Raw genomic sequence first — 21928 nt, 5'->3', positions numbered from 1 at the left:
TCCCTTCTATTGATGTTAGTGAAGCTATTTGTGTGCAGCAATGCAGTGGCTGTGTGTACATGTGTTCAGAATGTATATAGATGTGTAACTCTTGTCAAGGATTTTTCTGCCAAGCCTGAGTGCATCTGTGAATATATTTGTATTTGACTTGGCTTGTGTGCATGTGCAACTGTGTGTGTGCTGTGTAAACAGGTGGCTGTTTTGGGGGTAAACTCTGCATTATTCCCACAGCAATAATACAAGGTTGTAGAGTTTGTCTTCAGTGGCGGCAGACTTCACCCGAGGGTCCCTCATCTAATCTGTTCTTACTAAACCACTGTTTGGATTGGTCTCCCACACACTGCCTCCCCCCTCCTGCACAACATACAACACACATACACACTTTTCCCTCAAGCATGTGCGCACACACACACACACACACACACACACACACACACACACACACACACACACACACACACACACACACACACACACACACACACACACACACACACACACACACACACACACACTCAGACACACAGAGCCATTTGCATACAATTTGGATTTTATCAAAAGATCCCAGTGGCACTTGTAATAGTTGTAGAGGAAAGAAGATGAAGCTCTGTGCGACTCTGTGTGTGTGTGTGTGTGTGTGTGTGTGTGTGTGTGCGTGTGTGTGTGTGTGTGTGTGTGTGTGTGTGTGTGTGTGCGTGTGCATGCACGCTGTAATCTGATAAGGGAATGATAGCTGCAGAAGCGGGAGGGATGGTGATAACACGTAGCCCTCAGCCTGACACTCCAGCTATCAGCTCTGGCACAGACGGCGAGAGAGAAACAGGCAGGTAGACAATCAGATGCCTGGAAGGAATGTAAAAATATCATATTTTTACTGTCAGTCTTATCCTACAGTGATAAAAAAAAAAGTGATTTTGTTTTCCTGTTGGTAAATATGGCCAAAATGGCCTTTCTCTACTTTTCTTTAAAATAAAATTATGACTCAAAATTTCAAACAAGAAACTATCAAGGTGTTGCCTAAGAAATGTGGAAATCAACATAAAGTCTATTCTATGGCACCACGCTAAATTTATTCTCATCAAGGTCATTAAGTTTTTTTAGTCGGTTGGTAATTTGGTGACTCACCATGAGTCTGAATGCACCAGAGCTAGAAGAGAGGCACAGTAGGAGGTGTGTCACCAATCATTAAGCAGCATATACCAGCATGGATAGAGGATTAACAGGCCTGGTGCCTGCAATTCCTCCTTGTTCCAACCACATCAAAGGTGCAGAGTGTTCACATCCTGTGATATTTTAAGATTAATCAGAACAGACCCTTGATACAGATTCATTAAGAGATAAAATATAACTACATAACGTACTACTCCAACTACATATGCAATGTTATCTGAATGTTCCTAGTGTGAGAAAGCAGTGTAACCTTGTGCCACAATGCATTCCTCTGTAGCTAAAATACTGCCTCAATATTTAGCAGAGTCTGACTTTCTGGCTTCCAATGCATTTCTTTTGAAATACAGTGGATGTGGATTGTCTACGACGAGAGCACTATGCAAAGCAAGCGTGTTTTCTCCTCCCAAGCTGAGGTGTCATATTTTAGCTCCCGGCAATTCTGCTTCTACTGCACAATGCATTATTATACTGTATTTCAAAGAAAGGACAACTGACAACTTAATAGTTATTGACTGACTCACCTCCTACTACACCAAACAATAAAGTATGTACATAGACAATGTGCTGTATACATATAATATTTAGTATAATGTGGGAAAAACAAGAGTAAGTAAGCATTTTTTCTTTCCCCATTGTCACGAAGTAAAATGGTAATGTTCAATAATCATTTTAACTTGTGATATAGAGGCAGCCAACCCAATACCATGTAATCCAATACACAATAACAGCCCTGCTAGAATATTTGTCTTTATGAAGCCAACTCTGTAGACTGAGCACCTCTTTCAGTGCATTGCTTAATAACAAAAGGCAATACTTAGTTTAAAATCTTAATTGCATTTGTTGCAGAGCTTACTGTACTGAATTACATTATACTGTGAAGGTGCTGATGTTATTGTGCCTCTGCTTTGTGTTTTCTGTATATATGAAGACATGTGGAGCTGATACACAGTGAAGAACTGAAATCAGTGCCTCAGTTTAGTGCACTAGATGTGGAGAAATTCATACCTAAACTTTAGCTACTACATAATCAGTTCACACACTGACAATGATAAACTTGACAGGAACTACACTTTAAATAAACAAAAAAAGTGACTTCTGCTGCAGTTGGCAGGGCATTTTCTCACAGTTAAACTTTAATGGCTTCTTGTTATACAGTTCTTCTGAAAAGTACAATATACTCTATGCAAGTTCTGCTCTAACTCTAATGTGAGGTAGTGTGAAAGAGAGATAATGAGACACAGAGAGACTTTTTGCCAGTAAAGCTTGTTTCTTTGGAAATGCTCTGAATTCAGATGGAAGTAATGACAAAACATTTCTTGTATGTTTGACTCGCTCAAGGTGGAAGAATACATGAAGCTGAATTGTGAAACCTGCTTCAAACTATGACATTCTTGTTAATTAATTTTCAAATCACTTTCTTTCTGCAAATGCTGCAGTGAAAAATTTTAATGATAACTAATTGTCAGGCAGCAAATCTTCTTCAGACATGCAGTCCTTTCTGTTAATTTCACAGCAACTTAACTTGCACATTTTTTTTCTGTAGAAGTTGCAACAGCAATTTCACAAAGTCAGACCTTGTAACATTTCTGCATCACTTGCATCAAGCCAAACTGCATGCCTCACATTAACGAATCGGCACAAGAAGTGCAGAGAGCGTAAAACACAGTTTGCAAAAATAACACGTCTTGTTGACTTTGTTCTACAATATCACATCAATTAGGCAACAAATGGAAAAGTTCATAACAACAAAGACTTTTGACAAGACAATAACAGAAGCTGAAATTGAACTTGCGGCTTCTAGCTGTTTGAAGGATACTTTTCTGTGAGATTATTAAATACTCGCAGCATCAAATAGCAGCAGGATCCATACAAGCATCTCCAAAGTGGAACAATAGTGATGGTAACTTAAACAACTGCTTAAAATCATAAATTAACCCAATTACTGAGACACAATCAATCAGGGTCTAATAGAAAGTCCCACTGTGCACTTTTGTTCACTACAGACAAGTGAGCTGTCACACACAGAAATACAGTTTAAAATCTAGAGTTATTCATACGTTACATGGTGATTGTCCTGTTATTTTACTGTTGGTAAAGTAGTAGTTAAATAACTGTCATACACGGGCAGAGGTTTCAATCATTAGGCAAATCATTAATAAACTAGGCTGTTAGTTATGTGGATAGGTTGATAAGCTTAGTTTAGATTTAGTCTTTTGTTTATTAGTGCATCACTTTCTCTATTGTCTAATCTCACAGAACTGACAAGTATCATGTTCGTACCATGGCTCTGTCTGTCACTGGTGTGTATCTCTGAAAGAAGCCATGACAAAATATCATCAGTTCAACAGGTTAATAAAGCCAGCAATGTAGCCCATGTCTGAAAAGGACTTTATTGATAAGACACAGAGTTCTTTTAAGACATGCTAGCACTGCTGACATGAAGTGAATAACAATGAAAGTATTAAACATTTTCCACATGTGATGCAGCAGAGGTACCCTTTAATTAAATTAGTAGCATGTTCTTCTTTGGCTTCACTGAAACAGCAATCACTACACGGTGAGCTAGAATATTTCATCAATTTCACAATCAGGCAACGTAGCCTTATGCGTATTAAGTCATCAGTATCTTTAGTTCTTTCCTCATTAGATAAAACAACAGTAGGAGTGGGGGAACCATAATTCATGAGGAGCAGTAGCACCTGGCTGCAGATTAGGTGATAAATTCATACAGTATGTTAACCAATGTATCAAGTCTCTCAGAAGCAGTTAGGTGGGAATTAGCTGGTATTTTCCCACACAGCTGCAAGTTTTCTCCTTTACAGAGAAAGGCAAAGAAGGAGGGAGGATGTGACATGGAAAGAACAAAAGAGGATGCCTGCAGAGAAGTGGTGCGACAGTCAAAGAAGGACTCGGAAAGCAACAGAGCCAAAGTGAGAAAGCTGAATGCAAAATCTAATTTGTGTCTCATTTGTAAAAGTGAAACAACTTCATCTCTCAGGTGCATGGCCAAGCAAAATCCCACAAAATATTTGAGCCCAAAGAGAGTTTTACATATAAACTACATGAATGTGAATCCTTGGATAACAGATATACTAAATACACCATGGTAAGTATATGCAGACCTTGCCATGTAAATTCTGCTGTTACAACAGGACTAAATGGTAAAAGTCACCAGGGATGAAAAGGTTCTCCAATGAAACGGCTTTTAAAAGTGCTAAAATGTGATTATTGGGTAAATTATCAATAACCTTCCAATCATGTCTCTACCAACCTAGGGAAACCCTCTGGTGAAGTGCTTCTGAATACGCGTCAATGGCTATGATATATATAGCTTAACTGATGGAGAACATATAAGTGTGTACAGCATGATACATTTACATTAGTAAGTATGACATTGTATTCCTCTCGCTGTCATGTTTGCTCCCTGGTGTCTGCAAATACACCCGCTGAAGTTGACAGATTGAAGAATGTGTTGACGTGTGCTCTTGTTCCTTCACTCTCCATATATATCTCTATTTTTCGTTAAAGTCTTTCCCCCCCCCATGCCCCCACGACTACACTGGTCTCACTCTCTCTCTATCTCTGAGTGACAGATTGAGTTCAGCAGCAGCCTCAGCAGGAACCCCGCACACATTACCAGCAAAGCAGGGAACTCTGGCTGACACCACTCTGCATGCTCGTGCGTGCATGTGAGAGTGTGCGTCAGAGCCCATCTCATGTATGTCAGTGATCACGTCATGCGACAGTTTTTGTGTATCGGTGCATTTCGTCTGTGGATGTGGAGATGCCTGCAAATAAATGTGTCTCTCACGTAAGCAGACCGTGGATTTAAAACACTGAATAGAGATTAGGTTCCTAGCTGGGATTTGAGGAAGATCTTAGACAATGTGTGTATTTATGCTGCAAGCGCAGACATGTACTTGCAGAAATGCTACACTTCCACCTAATCAAATGCAGCCACTTGTCCCTTTTCACAGTAAATCATCAGACAGACAAATGACCTCAATCATGAATCTAAACTGGAAGCCTGTCACTTCAGCTTTGATATTTTATTCGAGCAATGAGCTTCCTCTTCAGGTCAGTGGAGATAATCTAGCGCCCCTCAACTGAGTCACAGTCAACTATGATCAACATTTTGCAACAGTTTTAAAAAAAAAAAAAAAAACAGATATAATGACAGAAATCCAGTGAAAACAACGAACTTATCATAAGTTATTGATTATAACAGATAAATATGACTCATTATATCCACCTATATAATCATGAATTAAGATTGCAGTCTTACATTTTAAGATACAATATACTATTTAAACTTAAATATAAACTTAATAAATAAAATTAATGAAGGCAACAGCCTATGCTTCAGTAAAGGCATTTAAAAACTGTAGCGGTGATCTCTGTTTGGATAATTCATACAGATTTTTTTAAATAATTCATACATATTAGCATTAATACTGAAAATGTACTAATTCTCATTATGTAAGTGACAGCCCGCCCACCTTTCCATCTGTCCATCCATTCATCCATCCATCCATCAAGTGTGATCAAAAAGTTCAGAGACTGCAGTTAAAAAATGAAAAAACCTGACCTGATCTAAAGCTGCCCACTGTCACCTTCGCAGGATGTTACTTGTGCAACAATACATAATTCTCTTCTGCTACATTTGTAACGCTCACTGCAAGTCTTTTTTCTAACCACCTGCAGTTGTGCAATTATGATTTCAACTTAGGCCGCGAACTAAGGAAAACAGCCTATCTTCATTCCTAACTTCATTCAAGGATCATTACTAGTGATGAGAACTAGTTCTATGTTTTCAACTCAGGGACAAAATAACAGTCTTCAGATGGAGAGCCCACAGATATTTCTTGCCAGACTTGGGTCTCTGCGATTTCTTTCTCTTCCCCAAAATTTATTTCAAGTTGAAGGGTAATGGTTTGATCCTGGTGAAAGACAGTGCAAGTCGCAGATGGTCCTTCACATGTTTACAGAACAGGACTTCCAGGGAGATTTCCAAGCATGGAAGGAGCGTTGAAAGTTGTGTATCGCTGCACAAGAATACTGCTTTGAAGGATACAGTGGCGGCCAAACTGAAATAATAGATTTTTTTGCTTTTTATTTGAACTTTTTGATCGCACCTTGTATCCATCCTTCAAAGCATTTACGTAATCAGATTTTTCTGAACACTTACGGGCTGTTGGCCCCACCTCCAGAGCGAAACTGGACATATGGGGCAAGTTGTACGAGAAGCTTCACAGCCTCTGGCCACTCCCCTTCATTTGAGCGAAACTCACAGGAGGCAGAGTCACACTCCTCAAAGCTAAACTGGTAATAAGAGTTGGAGTCGGAAAACACAACCCGCTGGTCCACTAGAGGAGGAAGAAACAGAAACACAAACACACCATAGTGGAATATGAGCATTAATATCTTCCAGTAAAGCACTTTGACTTGTCTAGCTGTTGAAAGGTCTCATATGTATTGCATTGTTTGTTGTTCAAATGAATAAAGTTAACTGAGGACGGATTATTTCTCATTCACAGATATCATTATCAATCGCCATATATTACTAACGTCGCTATATTCGACCTACCAGGGACAATGAAAAATCAGTGTAAAAATTCCATGCAACTGACCATTTTAGCGCCCAGCTGAAGGGCAGGTTTTTTCATAACTAACCTCAAATTAGTATTTCTCTCTACTTTGACAAAATATGTTGCATTCTGGCATATTATTACCCTGATACTTGCTCAAGTTTCAGGAAAAACGGTATGGTCATATCTACCACAAAGGGAATACTTCAGGTCGTTGTGTTCTAAAAGCAATCACCAGAAAGATGTGAAGAATTGTTATTGGGACATTCTTTAAACTGCCATTTAAATGAATGTTGTTTACACTGTGGTAAATAATTTAGTCAAATGTGTTGTTGTTTGATGAGAAGCCCACTGGAGCTCATGAGGATTTGAGTCTGGACAAGTGCTGATATGAGTCAATGCCTGGAATGAATCCTTCTAATAACACTGACAAAAAGAAATGAACACTTCTTAGTTCTAGAAAAAGAGCAGAGACACGGTGCCAACAATAAAACCTGGATAAACTCTGTATTAAGTATTCAGGATTAGTCAGACCGATGAACAGCACCTGAGCAGGACTGTTCATCCTTTAAAGAAACATTAACTGCATTTAAATACTGTCTTTACAAAGATGAATAATGTAACACAACCTCCACATTATTTTTCATACCTAAGCACTGTCAGTGTGCTGATTTTAGCTTAGCAGGCTCTCACACTGTTCAGTGTGTTGAAAATTGTTGTTGACATGGTTGTAGATGAATAAGGAAGGAGGATGTTTTGGGCAGAATAAATGAGATTATTGAGAGGATGGTCCTGGATAGTCTGCTGATTCCTACTTTTAGTGTAATTTTACTTCATGAAAAGTTAACCTCAGAAAGGTAATGTCAATATCTCTGCTAGACAAGATCCTGTTAAGATCTGGTTCATGTGCTGAGCAGTTGAATGAGGCAGTAAATGGACCTTGGTATTGTTGGAAATTACTTAGCGAATTGCTTGTATCTTTAGAGAAGTGTAGATTGTTGCTGATGTCACTGGAAGGTTACTATATATTTCGAAGCGCCGTCCAAACTCAGGGCATGTGTGTGTATGTGTGTGGGTGAGTGTGTGTGTGTGTGTGTGAGTGTGCGTGTGTGTGTATGCGTGTGTTTTACCCGACAGCAGGACTCCCAGCTCCAGCAGCACCTGCCAGACACGCACAGCAGTAGTCCGACAGCGCACGTACACACACTGTTCACACAGCCACTGCACCAGCTCCACTCCCACATAGCTTCGCCTGGTAAAAAACACACCAACATTTTTCAGCACACGAGCGTAGCCACACAGCATCATAACACACATGCACACACACACTTCTTTCCCTGGCACAAAGCTTGTCTTTTTTATTTAATCAATACCCATTGATTATTCATTAGTTCTCTGTAAGGCTTTTCCTCTGGAACACTGAATACTTTCCATCTGGTTTCCCCCAGGATAAACTCCTTGTGCATGTGTGTGGTGTGGGTTTGTGTGGGTGTATGTGCAAAGACGGATAAGAGTATCTATTTATATTTGAGTCCAGATGGTTTTTGCATGCATCTGGATGTACTGTATGTACAGAATACTGCATTAAAGTGCATGTATTCCCAGACCATCTTGTGCTCTGCTAGATAATATCTACGTCCCACTCTCTGTTCGTCTTGCTATGCAAACAACTCGACTGGCCAATTGGGACGGGGCTCAACAGTGACTGGTGAGTCAGTGTATATGCTTCACCGGACTTATCGATTCAGCCCTGCACATGGACATACAAACGGACAGAAACAAGTGTACCGTATGATTCTGGCCAGGTGTATCTTGTCTTTAGCTGGATATGGCCCGTGAGAGAGGAAGGCATTCCTCACAGCCCGACCGGCACATGGAAAACTCTGGGAGCAAGACTACAATACACAAACACATAAAAATTAGTACCTGCTAATATTTTAAAATTAGAGTGCTAAAAAAAAATGTATGAATGCAACTAAAATCTCAGCAGTGGTTATGGTTTGAATGTAAGATTGCAGAGAGCTAAAGTGGCCACATGCCACTGTCATTGACCGACTCACAAGGACAGCTCAATTTCCCTCCCCCTGAGGAATCAAACATTGACTGTGTCTACGCGCTCTGCAACAATCCTGCTACTGACACTATCGTAAATAAGACCGTATTTCAATTAAGCTGTTTACATGAGCTGCTTGTTTTGTTCCATTCATATTTTCCTTTACATGCAATAGAGCACAGTCTACTTAATAGTCAATGAGGCTCTATACACATCATACATTAAAGACTCTTCAAATTCATAGTCAGTTCTATCTGTAGTGCAGCTCGCTGGCTGGTATATATGCTTTTTTCCACACAAGGTCAAGCATGTGTAAACTGAACAGTCTTACATATGAATTAGATTTTAAAAAACCTTTGGTGATTTTCTTTTTTTTTTAATTTATTGTGAACAAATTCAGTAAAAGGACCAAAACCAATCAATGAATCAACAACTAATTAAGTTATTTTCTGCCTGATTTAGCTAATTCCATTGTGCCACAGAGCTCCATTTCTTTCCAAAAACTATTAAAAATATGTCACTGAGCTACAACGTGGCACTAGTTGACATGTTTTTTCATTAAAAAATATGGGCTCTATAGTTTATTCAGAAATAGTTCCACAGACTAATAATGGGGATAATTTTAACAGTTTGGAAAGTATTTCCAGGAAAGCAGAGGTCACTGCACATGCTCAGACAGACACAGTTCTGATTACGCAGCTAAACTAGCTTGATGGGTTACTCATCACATACTGCTTATTTTGGATTTTACTTATTAGTAAAACTCAACCCTGATACTGTTTGGTTGTCGTCCATCAGAATACTGCAGTGTATGTGCGCTTCAGTACTTGACATACACAAGACACTCATCTCGTCTTTGAGACTTGTTCTGTCTAACCTTTGAACAGAATTACTTTACATTATTGGGGTAGCAGGGTGATGCCATCAGTGTCTTCAAACAAAGAGCCTGTGTTCAACCAGGCTCATAAAAACAGCTCTCAAATTTGACTTCACACAGCGTGGTCTGCCTTGATAGGCATTTTCTTCTTAAGTGTGCTGCCAATAAAACAAAATTACCTGGTCAGCAACTGGATCAAGGCTTGAATAAACAAAGACAAAGAATTTACAACTCTACCCCACAGAAACAAGCTTTTCCTCAGATTTTCAAGCAGTTCTAAAAACTCTCAGATGTCACATAAACTATTATCTACCTAAACGGGTCTTTGAAAATCAGAGGTAGGGGAAAAATTATGCTTAATTTTGGAATTGTTGAATGACAAGAGTCATGAGATAGTAATCAGAACCAACTTAAAACTCATCGTCACCATGATCCCAACAAATTTGCACAGTTTAGTGATTGATCCAGTATTTAGCAACTCCATTTTCAGTCAATATTTCCCAGACTTGTATCTTGTAAACAAACTGAGGCTGTGAGATTTAAACTAGCTTAGCAAATAACAAGTTTAGGCTTCTTTCCCCAAGTATCTCGCTGCATAGGTGCTCTTTGGCAGGTTTGTAGTTCTGCACTGCTTTTTATATACAGTCATTTTCACTGAACCAAGACATAAAAGAAAATCTAACGAAACACAGCCAATAAAATAAAAAAAAAAATAACAGTGATAAAACTGAGGGTCAAAGTAAAGAGCATCTTTGTATCTGATGTTGATTTCTGCGCTTTTTGTTTCAATAGCTAAAATCTGTGCTTAAAGTAAACAACTTATGTGAGATATTTAAGCCCTAAGGCATTTTTGAGAGTGCAATACTAAAATATTTGCCAAACTGCATTACAGTGATGCATGACAAATTAAAAATCTCTTACTGCATGTGCGTGCGTATGTGCGTGTGTGTGTGCATGTGCGTGTGCGTGTGCATGTGTGTGTGCATATGCGTGTATGTGTGCATGTGTGTGTGTGTGTAGTTGGTAAAACTAGCTTGGAAAAAGCCCAAGGTAATATCACCACTGATATCATCTGTATTGGGGTTAAACAAACACAAGCTTCACAGCAAAACTTAAGGGATGACATCACCTTTTTTGTGTGTGTCAGTGTGTGTATGTGTGTGTGTGTGTGTTACCTTGTGTACTGCAGGTCCAGTGCTCGGTCCGGGGATTGTGTCAGGTGATTGCTGTTGAAACAAAAACACACAAAAGTCATCAGAGCCAACACACACAAAATGACACAGAGTAAATACACTGAACAAACATGACTCTGAGATGGGAAAGACCAGTTTTACCATTCAAAAAACATTACGTTTGGCTTGAACTTACATCAGCAATAACCATTTCCTATACACACACTTTCCAGTCGCATTTAGTGCTTTCATGATACCTGCTAATGTGAAAGTGTCACGAAACCTAAAGAGCTTGGTAATTCATTTTTACTTAGAAAATATGATCTATTATCTGATCAAAATGGTTTATCAGTGAAGTATGAACATCTTCAATCAAGCACTCACTAACATGACACCAGGAAAAATACATTTATTGGTACAATTCCTCATCAATAAAATACAAATGCCAGCCCAACTATCATATCACAACAGCAAGACCATAATAAATCTCCTCATGGTTACTAGCTTCATACCGCCATGCTGCAGCCTTTGCCCTAGGTGTATCCACTCTACCACTACTTCCTCTATCAGGAAATAAGCTCTTAATCTTTATGGATTATTATGGTGCCAGAGGAGCAAGATGACAGGGATGTGGCAGCACACAAGTCATAAAATAGATTAAAATGATACTAAGTGTCAGCTCAAGTAGAGCAGAAACGGCACTACATGCAGACATCTGTTTTTGTGCCACTGCAGTGTAATGCAGTAATTTATGGACAACTTGTCTTGCTTGCTCTGTTGCTGCTTCATTTTCCAACTCTCACTGACAATTAGAAAATGTTTTTTTAAGATAATAGATTTTAATCTGTTTAATGATTTTTTCTAATACAATAAATATATGATTTCTTTTTACAGCATTTGAGCCTGTACTCACAAGGTATTTCACAAGGTATATAAGGGAACATTAGATATTTTAGTACATTAAAATTATGATACCAGATATAAACCTCTTGAATCACTGGTCTGATATAATTTCCATTGCTCATACGTAGCCAGTAGTCCGTATTAAAATAGCGTTATTGCAAAAATAAATACTTAGTGATTTAAGACAAAAAAACAACTTGTTTAGTTATCTACATTCTGTCAATTAGTTACTCCAACCCACACAAGAAAAGTGTTTACCCTTTGTATGCACGTTTTCTCCTCCCTCAGATTTTTATATCTTTTACTGTTTTACAACACTTAATCACGAGACAACAAAGGTTTCAGTCACAGTGACTAACTGAAAAAGACTGATGTCAAAGTGAAAAATTCAAATAAGAACAAAGGTAAGCACAGAATGACTGTTTGCACAAATATTAACCCCCAAATACTGACACACCTAAATCATCATTGGTTTAGCCAAGGATTTTTGGAGCTTGAGTTAAATGAATACAGGAAGGAATAAAGATTCCGTGTGTGTAATCAAGGTGTGGTAAGTCACTTTAGGTTGCTTCTACCTGCTAGGTCAAGTACTGGCTTGTGAATGTGTTATCTAAAACTGTTTAATCCAGATGGAGGAAATTATGCCTTTTCCAAACAGTGACGTTATGACTTATTATTTAAAAAAAAAACGCAAAGATGTTGCCAAAAACATTATGATGACTCCATTATATTCAAGTGTCTCAGTAAGTCAAGACAGTGTGACAGCCAGCCAGGATGCACGTCAAAATGTCTGATCCATTTCTATTATCAGCAGAAGGATAATACATACACTAAGACACAGAGGGTGCAAAGTGCATTAAGGGCTGTTGCTGGTGCAACCAGTGCCATAAATCAACTGTCCAGGCACAAATAGCAGCATAGGAGGCCATGAAGAGGCGTATAGATAATCTTACTGAGCTATGGCTGAAATGGAAAGAATTGTTAGACGATGAAGAAGGATGTTCTATGGTGTGATGATAAAAATATGTAGCTTCTTCACCATCTTACTGAATGTCATGCAGACGGAACTCGTGCAAAAGATCGCAGAAAAATAAACAACAAAACAATCTTGGAGAAAAACCTGCTGTTTGCAACAGAATGTTGAATTTGATGAAATGTTAAAGCCAGACAGTAAGGCTGAGTTAACTTACAGTACACTCAGCTTTCAAAATAGTAATTCAGTCTTGTCAGAGCAACGCTGAGTGGACCACTTAATGCAGGACTTGAAATTTGCTGTTTAATCAATATAACCCATCTTTAGCAGTGTTATAGTGAAGAATGTAAATTAACAATTAATAAAATAGAGATCCATTCAGACAATGATTAAAAGCTGCTGCCAAAGACAGTTTATGGAGATTTGCTTGCAACTTAACATTAAAGAATACCCTTTCTGTTGATCAGTGACAAAAAATATAAAGTGTATGACAACATAGCATCAATATCAGAGGGTACTGGGTGACAAAATATCAGACGCTTCTTTCTGCTTGGAAAACACTGTGGTAATACTTCCCAGCTAGAAAATATAAACTGTAGAGTTGCATTAGGATGATGATCACGTTCCCAGCGTTCATTAAAAACAGCCAGATGAGAAGCTCCTGCAATAGGAGTGCAACTAGTCTGTCGGCTTAGTCAGTGAGGCAGCACCACTGATAGAGTTGTGGGTTTGATTCCCTCTGGAAAACAGAGCCTGTGCTACCAATTGTTGCTGCCTGTCACCTCTCACTGGCTGGTGATTAAAAAAAAAAAACACCAGCTGATGACAGATGGAGAGATTCTGATAGATCAAACAAATGAAAAAAGCACCTAAGCAACTGTGGAAGATAGATGTAGATGAAGAAATACAAATGAGCTGAAGTGCAAGAGGAGAGAGAATAGACAAAGGCTGAACAATTCACAACAGTCTATGAATATGTGACAGTGGATATGAGCATGACAGATGGAGAGGAAAAGAGATGAGGCAGTGAGAGACAGAGAGATCATTTTAATTACAATCGTGAAAGAAAGAAAGATTGCGCAAGACAAAGACAGAGAGGAAGGGAAATGTTCAGCTGAGGATTTGAGTCGTAAGAAAATGAAATAGAGTACAGATTAGAGAGATGTAGAGCAGTGTGTGTGATCCTCATTAGAGCAGTGATACTGTCTGAGATGTCACATGATCCCTCTCATACACACACAGACATGCAAGAGAACATGCAGTACACAAGTGCACGCACGCACGCACACACACACACACACACACACACACACACACACACACACACACACACGCACACACACACACACACACACACACACACATACACACACACACACACACACACACACACACCTTGTGTAAGGCAAGTTAATCACAGCTCATCTACTGTTCATTATAGGAATAAATTCCCATTGTGAGATTTATGCTTCTTTCCTTTCTTACTTAGCGTTAGATGAGAAGATCAATACCACTCTCATGACATTAAATGCGAAGCTAAAGCCAGAAGCCAGTTAGCTTAGCTTGGCACAAAAAAGGCTTAGAGCTTAAAAGGGAAAGCAGCTGGCCTGGCTCTGTCCAAAGGTAACAAAATCTACCCACCAGCACCTCTGAAGCTCACTACACACATATCATATGTTCTCTGTTTAATCCAAACAAAAATCAAAGTTTTTGCCATTTTATAGATCAAACAAATAATTGATGAAGAAAATAATTAACATTCATTTACAATGCGTAGGTACTGCCCTTCCCCTAAAAAACATTTTCAAAGAAATTTATCTTATCATGGACTGGTAACAGTGGGAAACATTTAGCCTGGCTCCTTCTAAAAATAAGTAAAGCCACCTACCAGCACCTCTCAAGTTCACTGCTCACATATTGCATGTTGTTTGTTAAATCCCCCAAAAAATGAAAGAAGAAAAACAAACGCTTTTGTACTTTTTACTTGCTGGACCATTCAAATGCTTGGCAAGGTGCAGCCACTTCACTACACTGAGATGTACATCGAGCAATTAGACTTCAAATATCTAAATTCATCTGGTATTTCATTCCTTCATTACGGGACATTGTAAGAAGCAAATGCATTTCCTGAGATGTCTAACTGTAAGAAGCTTAAAGTTTTAGATCTTTTACATGCAGCGGAGTGGTAAAATAAGTATATTAACTTATACGATAAAGAATTTTCTCTCTTGCATCCTTTCTAGCAACAGCTCCTTTTACCATATTTATTTTTTATATTCTTCATAACTCATTATCATCACAACCTGCACCTCTTAACTGAAGTAGGCAGAATGCTATCGGTTCATTTTGTATAGAATATAAGTACTGTTGTGATATATTCATGATCTCTGATTAGGGTTGTAGGTGTTGTTGAGCCACCTAACCCAAAGAAAGCTTGGCTACGTCTAACTTGGTTCAGAGAACACTCCACTGGTCTCAATAAACTGGCTAACTACTTTTTACATTGCAGATATTATTAGTGGCGTTGCTCTAACACTTGACAACAAAGTGATTAAGTGTATTTCCTAAAATGCAACCTCTGAATTGCAGTTTGCTCCTAACCTGCTCTCTGTGATTACCTAGCCTGAGAGTTGAACTTTTTAATTTTGTTCCTCCCATTTAGATATTTTTCTGTTTCTATCGTCAACACTACATGTTTGCATGCATACAGGAGTGAACTGATCACAGCTTCTATGCCCGTTGGCTTTACACTAGAGGTTTTAGTATTTTTTACCGTCACCTTTTTTTTTTTTTTTTTTTACTGCAAATCCAATAAATTGAATCTTTCAAATTATTGGCCTCTCCTTTCCCATTTGGCTTAAAATGTGCTCACAGTGAGCTGTGGCGTCTATGACATTAATATCAATAGAAGCTCATCGAAATGTAGTCGTACAAATATTAGAAGATCAACAGCTGGTGCCAATAAACAGTGCTAACAGTGGAAACTAACATGGAAAATGTGATAGAAATGTGACATTTCTGTTTCTTTCAGCACTCAACTTAAATCACTGCAATCAGAAAATTGTAAAGATTGTGACAGGCCTAAATGTGAAAACACCATCACAGACTATCAGGAATTGTGTTGGGCATTTATCGTTGTTTTGGACAGTTTACAGACCAAACAAAACAAGGAACAATGACAATAATCATAGCCGCTGCCTTATACTGACTTTAGAGAAAGTTGGAGCTGACAGTCTCCAAATGCACAGCTCGTCCTATTAACAACAAAATGTGCGGCTTGAGAACCAAAAGTATCAGCTCTGAGACACATATCTAAAAAGGCACAGTTTTCAGCTGTGAGAAGTTCCAGCTCCATGTGGACTCGTAGATATTAGTGAAGATGAGAGCGTTTTTCTGTTTGTACAGTGTTTGGACTGGGGGTGAAGTAGAGCACACCAGCCAGCCAAGCACATAGACTAAATAAATTGTTTCTGACTCTTGCTGTCTCTGTCCCGCTCCTTCTTTCTTTCTTTTGTCTTGGCTATTCTGTCTTATCTCTCCATCTCTTTGTCTCCTTGTCTGGTGAACACAGATCTCTAAAGAGGTCTGTGTTTCTCCACCATCATCATCTCCTCTCACAAACGCAATCCAAACACACACCAGCAGCTGAGGTTTCATTCATACTGCATCACATAAGAGAAATTTAGGCTGTCTGCGTGTCGGTGAGTGTCTTTGTCGGCGCTTCATTTTCTTCTTCAGGCAAACATACACTCACCTTTCAGAGAGTAGATGTGACCAAGAGAAGAGAAGAGAAGAGAAGAGAAGAGAAGAGAAGAGAAGAGAAGAGAAGAGAAGAGAAGAGAAGAGAAGAGAAGAGAAGAGAAGAGAAGAGAAGAGAAGAGAAGAGAAGAGAAGAGAAGAGAAGAGAAGAGAAGATGAATGAGGAGGAATAAAAGCCATAAAGTGAGAGCGCATGCTGACACGCTTATCTGTGTGATGACTTCAAAGTGTGTATACAGAGAGAGAGAGAGCAGGAGAGAGCGAGGTCATTATCTGCAAGAAATGGATTACTCTCAGATTAGATTGCTGAGCACAGTGAAGAGCTGTAGCACGGTATGCTTGGCAAGCCCTCTGTCACACACACAAAGAGACACACATACACACACACACACTTTCACGCTAAGCTCCTGTCGACTCCTCGACACATCCGTCATACAAGGAAGTCAAAATGGAGACATCAAAGCAGCCACAGCTCAATGGACACAAACAAATAGACAAACATACACACAGTAGAACTGTTCAGCAATCCCCCCTGCCAGCCCACACTACCTGCCCCCACATGACCTTTGGCTTACCAACACCTACAGTCAGTGTCTATATTTGTTCATAGTAGCTTTCTAAAAAAAAAAAAAAAAAAAAACTAAATCAGCAACAGTGTCTTTAGAAATTTTCTTGAACAAAAATACCAAACATTCACTATTTCCAGCTTATTTTGCTTCTTTTCTTAGGTTTTGGCTACAGGTATTTCTTAGAACACAGCTTTTTCAAGGCCCACACAAACAGTTTCAGGTCACTGAAATCAGACCCTGTGGAAAATTCTTTAAAGGGTGAAGATTTTCAGAAAGTCCATTCGCAGTGTTGATGTTTAGACATGGAGGCTGTGCAAAGCAGCGAAAATATGTATCATGATGAAGTGCTTCAGTTCAGTCAATATTATTAAATTATTAATAATTTCTGGTGAGCCCTTTTTAATGAACACCAGGAGGAGAAGGTTTTTATTTAAGTTGTTTAAATGAATCACTATATCCTATGTATAAAAAGGTACACGTGATCATTTTATGTTAACACAATGAAAAACGCACAGAAATAAATACACTTACACAGATAAGTAAAAATAAATAAACACAATGATATATTTCACTTTGAACACAAGTGAAATTTGCGTGGATGTTTTCTGAGCATGAAGCCTGTCTCACAAGAACAACCATAGCTCCCTGGTGGCTGCAGCCTCCACTAAGGGAGGTCTGCAGCCACCAAGGCCCTGGCGACTGCAGACTAGCATGCCTTGCGATACCTGCTCGAAAACTGCAAGTTTTCGATGAAGGTAAAAGGAGTTCTATTATTGAGGGATATGACAGATTGGCATGGACCCGGGAGGCAGCACATTTGGAGTTTGTTTGTGCAACTAAACTCTGTGTCTTCATTATGTGCTTTAATGGTGGTTTGCGTCTAATGCATTTCAGCAGAACTACTGAACATTCTATCAAACGATTTTCATATTGCTGTTGCTATTGCCAGTAAATATCACCATTGTTTCATCGCCGAGACCAAGTAGTAAGGAATGGAAACTTTTGGAAACAATGATGCAGACATCGTTTGATTCCTGATTGGCTTTTATTGGTTACTAAGTGTCCATTTCTGATCTGTGAGGTCTCTACCATGACTCTAATCATCCCAGCACATGCAGCTCCAGTCTATATGAAGACCTGAGTGACATACAGTTACAACATGGAGAATATTTGTGAAATGATTCTAAAACACTTGAATGTAACAGCATTCAAAATAAAAAAGTGTTGGCGTGACATTTGCATCTCAAAACAAAAACATATGTGGATATTTACACTCAAAACAAATGGTCAAAGAATGTTCTAGTTATCATTTGTCTTAATGACAATAATTGTAATAATTTTAGGTTATAACCAGCAGTTATACTCGTGTTTTGTTATTTATATTTTGCTTTGTTACTCGTACAATCAGGAATTGTTTATTCTATGAACACACTGGTTGTATTGCGCATATTTTCCTCAGTCTAAATAATTGTACTTATAACTTGAAATGTACTTGAAATAAACAAACTCGTGAGATAATATCTGTAAAATTCTCAGTATGGTGTGTTTGAGTCTACCCTCACCCCTAGCTGGCACTTTCTTATTTCAATGTGTAATGCAGTTATGGATGTGAAATATTGCTGGCAGACATGAAAACACATCACAAGCCACTGTTTTGCTGCATCTATAATGATGAAATGAGATCTTCTTCTGAGGGACATCACCAACTGTTCTTTAAAACAGTGATCATCTTGCATTATGAATGTGGAAGGTTTCATAATTTCATTGTAAAGCCTAAAGCAGCACATTGTACATTTGTATTTTTATAATACACATTCATGAATCCACTTTACACTTGAAAAATCTGGTATAATTTGAGGTTGCTATATAATTTCAAGTGTGTAGTGTGCCATAAAAAATTTGAATAAGGGCAAATACCTCAAAACAAAATGACACGAACTGCACAATATTCACTCTGAATAATATGCTACTGCACATTTACACTTCATCTGAATTCAATATGCATCATTTCCTTGCGTGCATTAAGAATGCAAATTATAACAAAACACACACACACTTAGGATATGCACACATATGGAAATATCTACTTTACAGAATGTCTAACTTTTGTTTTGGCTGTTACTTGTGGTTTCAATGTTATATTGGTATGTCTGTACTGATTGAAGGAACCCTTTCAAGAAACATAATTTACTTGTATTAGTGCAAATGACAAATGCTTCATTCTGCCTAAACTTCTGCAATCATGACAACAAATTCTATATAACAACATTACTGACGAATAACAAACAATCTATCTGAACCAAGAAAATCATACAAGTCAGCTGTTTTCTTGATATTTTTGGCAGTATTGTCTCTGAAGATAGCTTTTTGTCCCGCACTGTGGTTCTCCCTCTATTTTGGTTCAGCAGCAAAATTCAAACAAAACTGATAGCCCACAGCTAAAGCTGTTGCAGGAAATTGAATTAGGCCTTGAGGGTATTGGTGTAATAAAAAAAAATAGCAAAAAATACTACCAGTCAGCTTGACCTGTCATTATCTGTCTTTCCAGCACAGCTAGCAGCGCCGTTGGCCAGCTAGCAGTGGCACCCTGAACCTCTAATTTGCTCTTATAGCATTTCCTCACCAGAGGGCTCATAGATACGTGTACATTTTACTAGCAATGTCCTCTGTACAAATATACTGATACGAGATTTTGTCAGACCAATAAGTGGCTCTTAAATCTGACACTTGACTGAGCTGTGGCGAGGTCTTTGGAGGAGGAAAGAAAATGAGCCAGTATATTTTCTACAGAATGGGCACTATACAAAGCACCAAGTGCAGTGAGAGTTGAAAAGTCAGTAAAGTGTCGGCACTCTGCTCTTTCCATCCTGCAGCCAATAAAGGACTAATAATTGAATACCGGAACAAGTCACAACAGAGAATAATGTCAGACAGGATTTTCCAAGGTGAGGCTGCCGAAGGCTGGAACCAAAGGCGACAGATGGCTCTGTGCAGCGCAACAGTTTCAATTCAGCTGTCGGCAAACATCAATGAAACCCATGAGGTAATGTGAAAAACTGCTTATGTCAGGTGTTTCTGCACTCTCAGAGGATCCCAAATATTAGAACAACAAAACAAACACTAGCTCAAGATGCTGCATGAATCAGTGAGAGCAGACAAGTTGTGTGCAGAAATGTCCACCTCTGGAAGAGTGCAAACAAGCTGTGATTTGAGATCAGGTAACCATTTTTATCCTCATTATTATTATTATTTCATCTTCTTCTTCAAACAGCTGTTCTTTTGCTGATGATGTGCAGTGCAAAAACAATCCCTGGTAGTTCCTTGCGTAAATATTTTTGGAAATTTCTTTCTGTGCACATTAAAGTGTGTGTTTGTGTGCGTGTGCCAGGTGAAGCATAGGAAGCTGCCAATGTCTGGAGAGGACCAGTCTGCACAGAACAGCCATACCTTTACACTACTTACCCACGCTTCATCACACTCATCCACACATGAACACACACAGCACACACACTGTTAGAGAAAGAAATGAGGAGGGAAAGCAAAAAATCTTCATCTACTCAGTGCTGCTGTGTTTTCTTGCTTTCAAGCGCAATGGAAAAAAACATCAGAAATACACAAATGTAAATTAAGTTAATCCAGCCATTCTTCAGTTCTTGTGTGGACTCACATTTTGGCTGCAAAATCTCCTCTGAAATTTGATTCAGGATATGATATCACTGACTTGTTATGACAAGAAAATCTGATGATATTAACAGGTAGCAGGGGACAGACTGTCCTCAATCTGTTTGTCATTTACATCACTTAAAATAACCAGATGCAACATGACAAACTGTTCATCTCCTCAGTCCTGCGTAGCTTTACACTGCGAATGTTACATATTTTTAGCACATCTGGCTCCAGTGGGACTGGCAGTCCTGGCACACTGTCTCTGATTCACACAAAGGGAACCAGCGACGTGTTTTCTGCCGGCTGCAACTGATGGTGAAGATGAGCGGAGCTGACACTTTGAGCAGCCATTTGGCTTGTCAGGTGTGTTCGTTCCACATCGGGGCACACCGAGTCACACACATTTACTGCTTAGTTGACCAGTCATGATGAAAAAGAACCAGAGGACACAGAAGATGGATTAGATGACTGATCTGCCTATTTGCCCCATTAGGATTGAGAATGTTGGATACATACCAATATGCCGATTAGATAAAGAAATATTAGTTTGTTTACCTCAGATCTGACCTGAATCAACCAGACTGTTAACCATTTGGCAATAATTTTGTTAACCTGGACACGATTAAAGCCAATTAATCAAGTACAAATGAACTGAGAACTTTTCTCTGTTTAAAATGGAATATATTAGAATTCTGGACTATTGACACACAAGTAATTTTAATACATCACAGTTGACTTTCACAGCTTATTATTTCTTGTAAATTTTCTAGACAAAGCAATTAACCAGCTAATTAAAAAAAACAGTAGGCTACTGACAGTCTCCCTGAGTGTGGTTCTGCTGGAGGTCTCTCCACTATCTCACACACAAACACATATAATAAAAATCTAAAACACAAATCTAAAATACAAAAATCAAACGAAGCTTGGTCATAGGAAATCCAAGGAATCCTTGGATTTATTGGATTTTCATGTATATTTTTGTAAAGTTGCAATTTTAGTTCAAAATTAGTTAGGCTTATCTCCATTAATAATACTGTAGGGTCTAGCCTTAATATTTATTATAGTCAGGTCACGTTCTATTTTATATATATTTTATCTATATATATATGTATATATATATATATATATATATATATATATATATATATATATATATATATATATATATATATATATATATATATATATATATATATAT

General features: G+C 38.5%; 1 protein-coding gene across 1 annotated transcript in view; it reads right to left on the bottom strand.

Moving 5' to 3' along the window:
- Nucleotides 1-21928, bottom strand: part of rapgef5a (Rap guanine nucleotide exchange factor (GEF) 5a) — a 51171-nt gene that overhangs the window by 28234 nt on the left and 1009 nt on the right. Inside the window, exons 2-5 of the mRNA XM_023278082.3 lie at nt 10864-10914; nt 8547-8653; nt 7889-8010; nt 6359-6536 (exon numbers count right to left, since the gene is read on the bottom strand). Of these exons, the coding sequence (XP_023133850.2) occupies nt 6359-6536; nt 7889-8010; nt 8547-8653; nt 10864-10914 (458 nt within the window). The remainder of the gene's footprint in view (nt 1-6358; nt 6537-7888; nt 8011-8546; nt 8654-10863; nt 10915-21928) is intronic.

This window comes from Amphiprion ocellaris, chromosome 15, assembly GCF_022539595.1.
Source record: "Amphiprion ocellaris isolate individual 3 ecotype Okinawa chromosome 15, ASM2253959v1, whole genome shotgun sequence".
Taxonomy (NCBI): domain Eukaryota; kingdom Metazoa; phylum Chordata; class Actinopteri; family Pomacentridae; genus Amphiprion; species Amphiprion ocellaris.
Note: the sequence above shows the minus strand (reverse complement) of the source record. Positions and strands in the feature narration are given on the sequence as shown.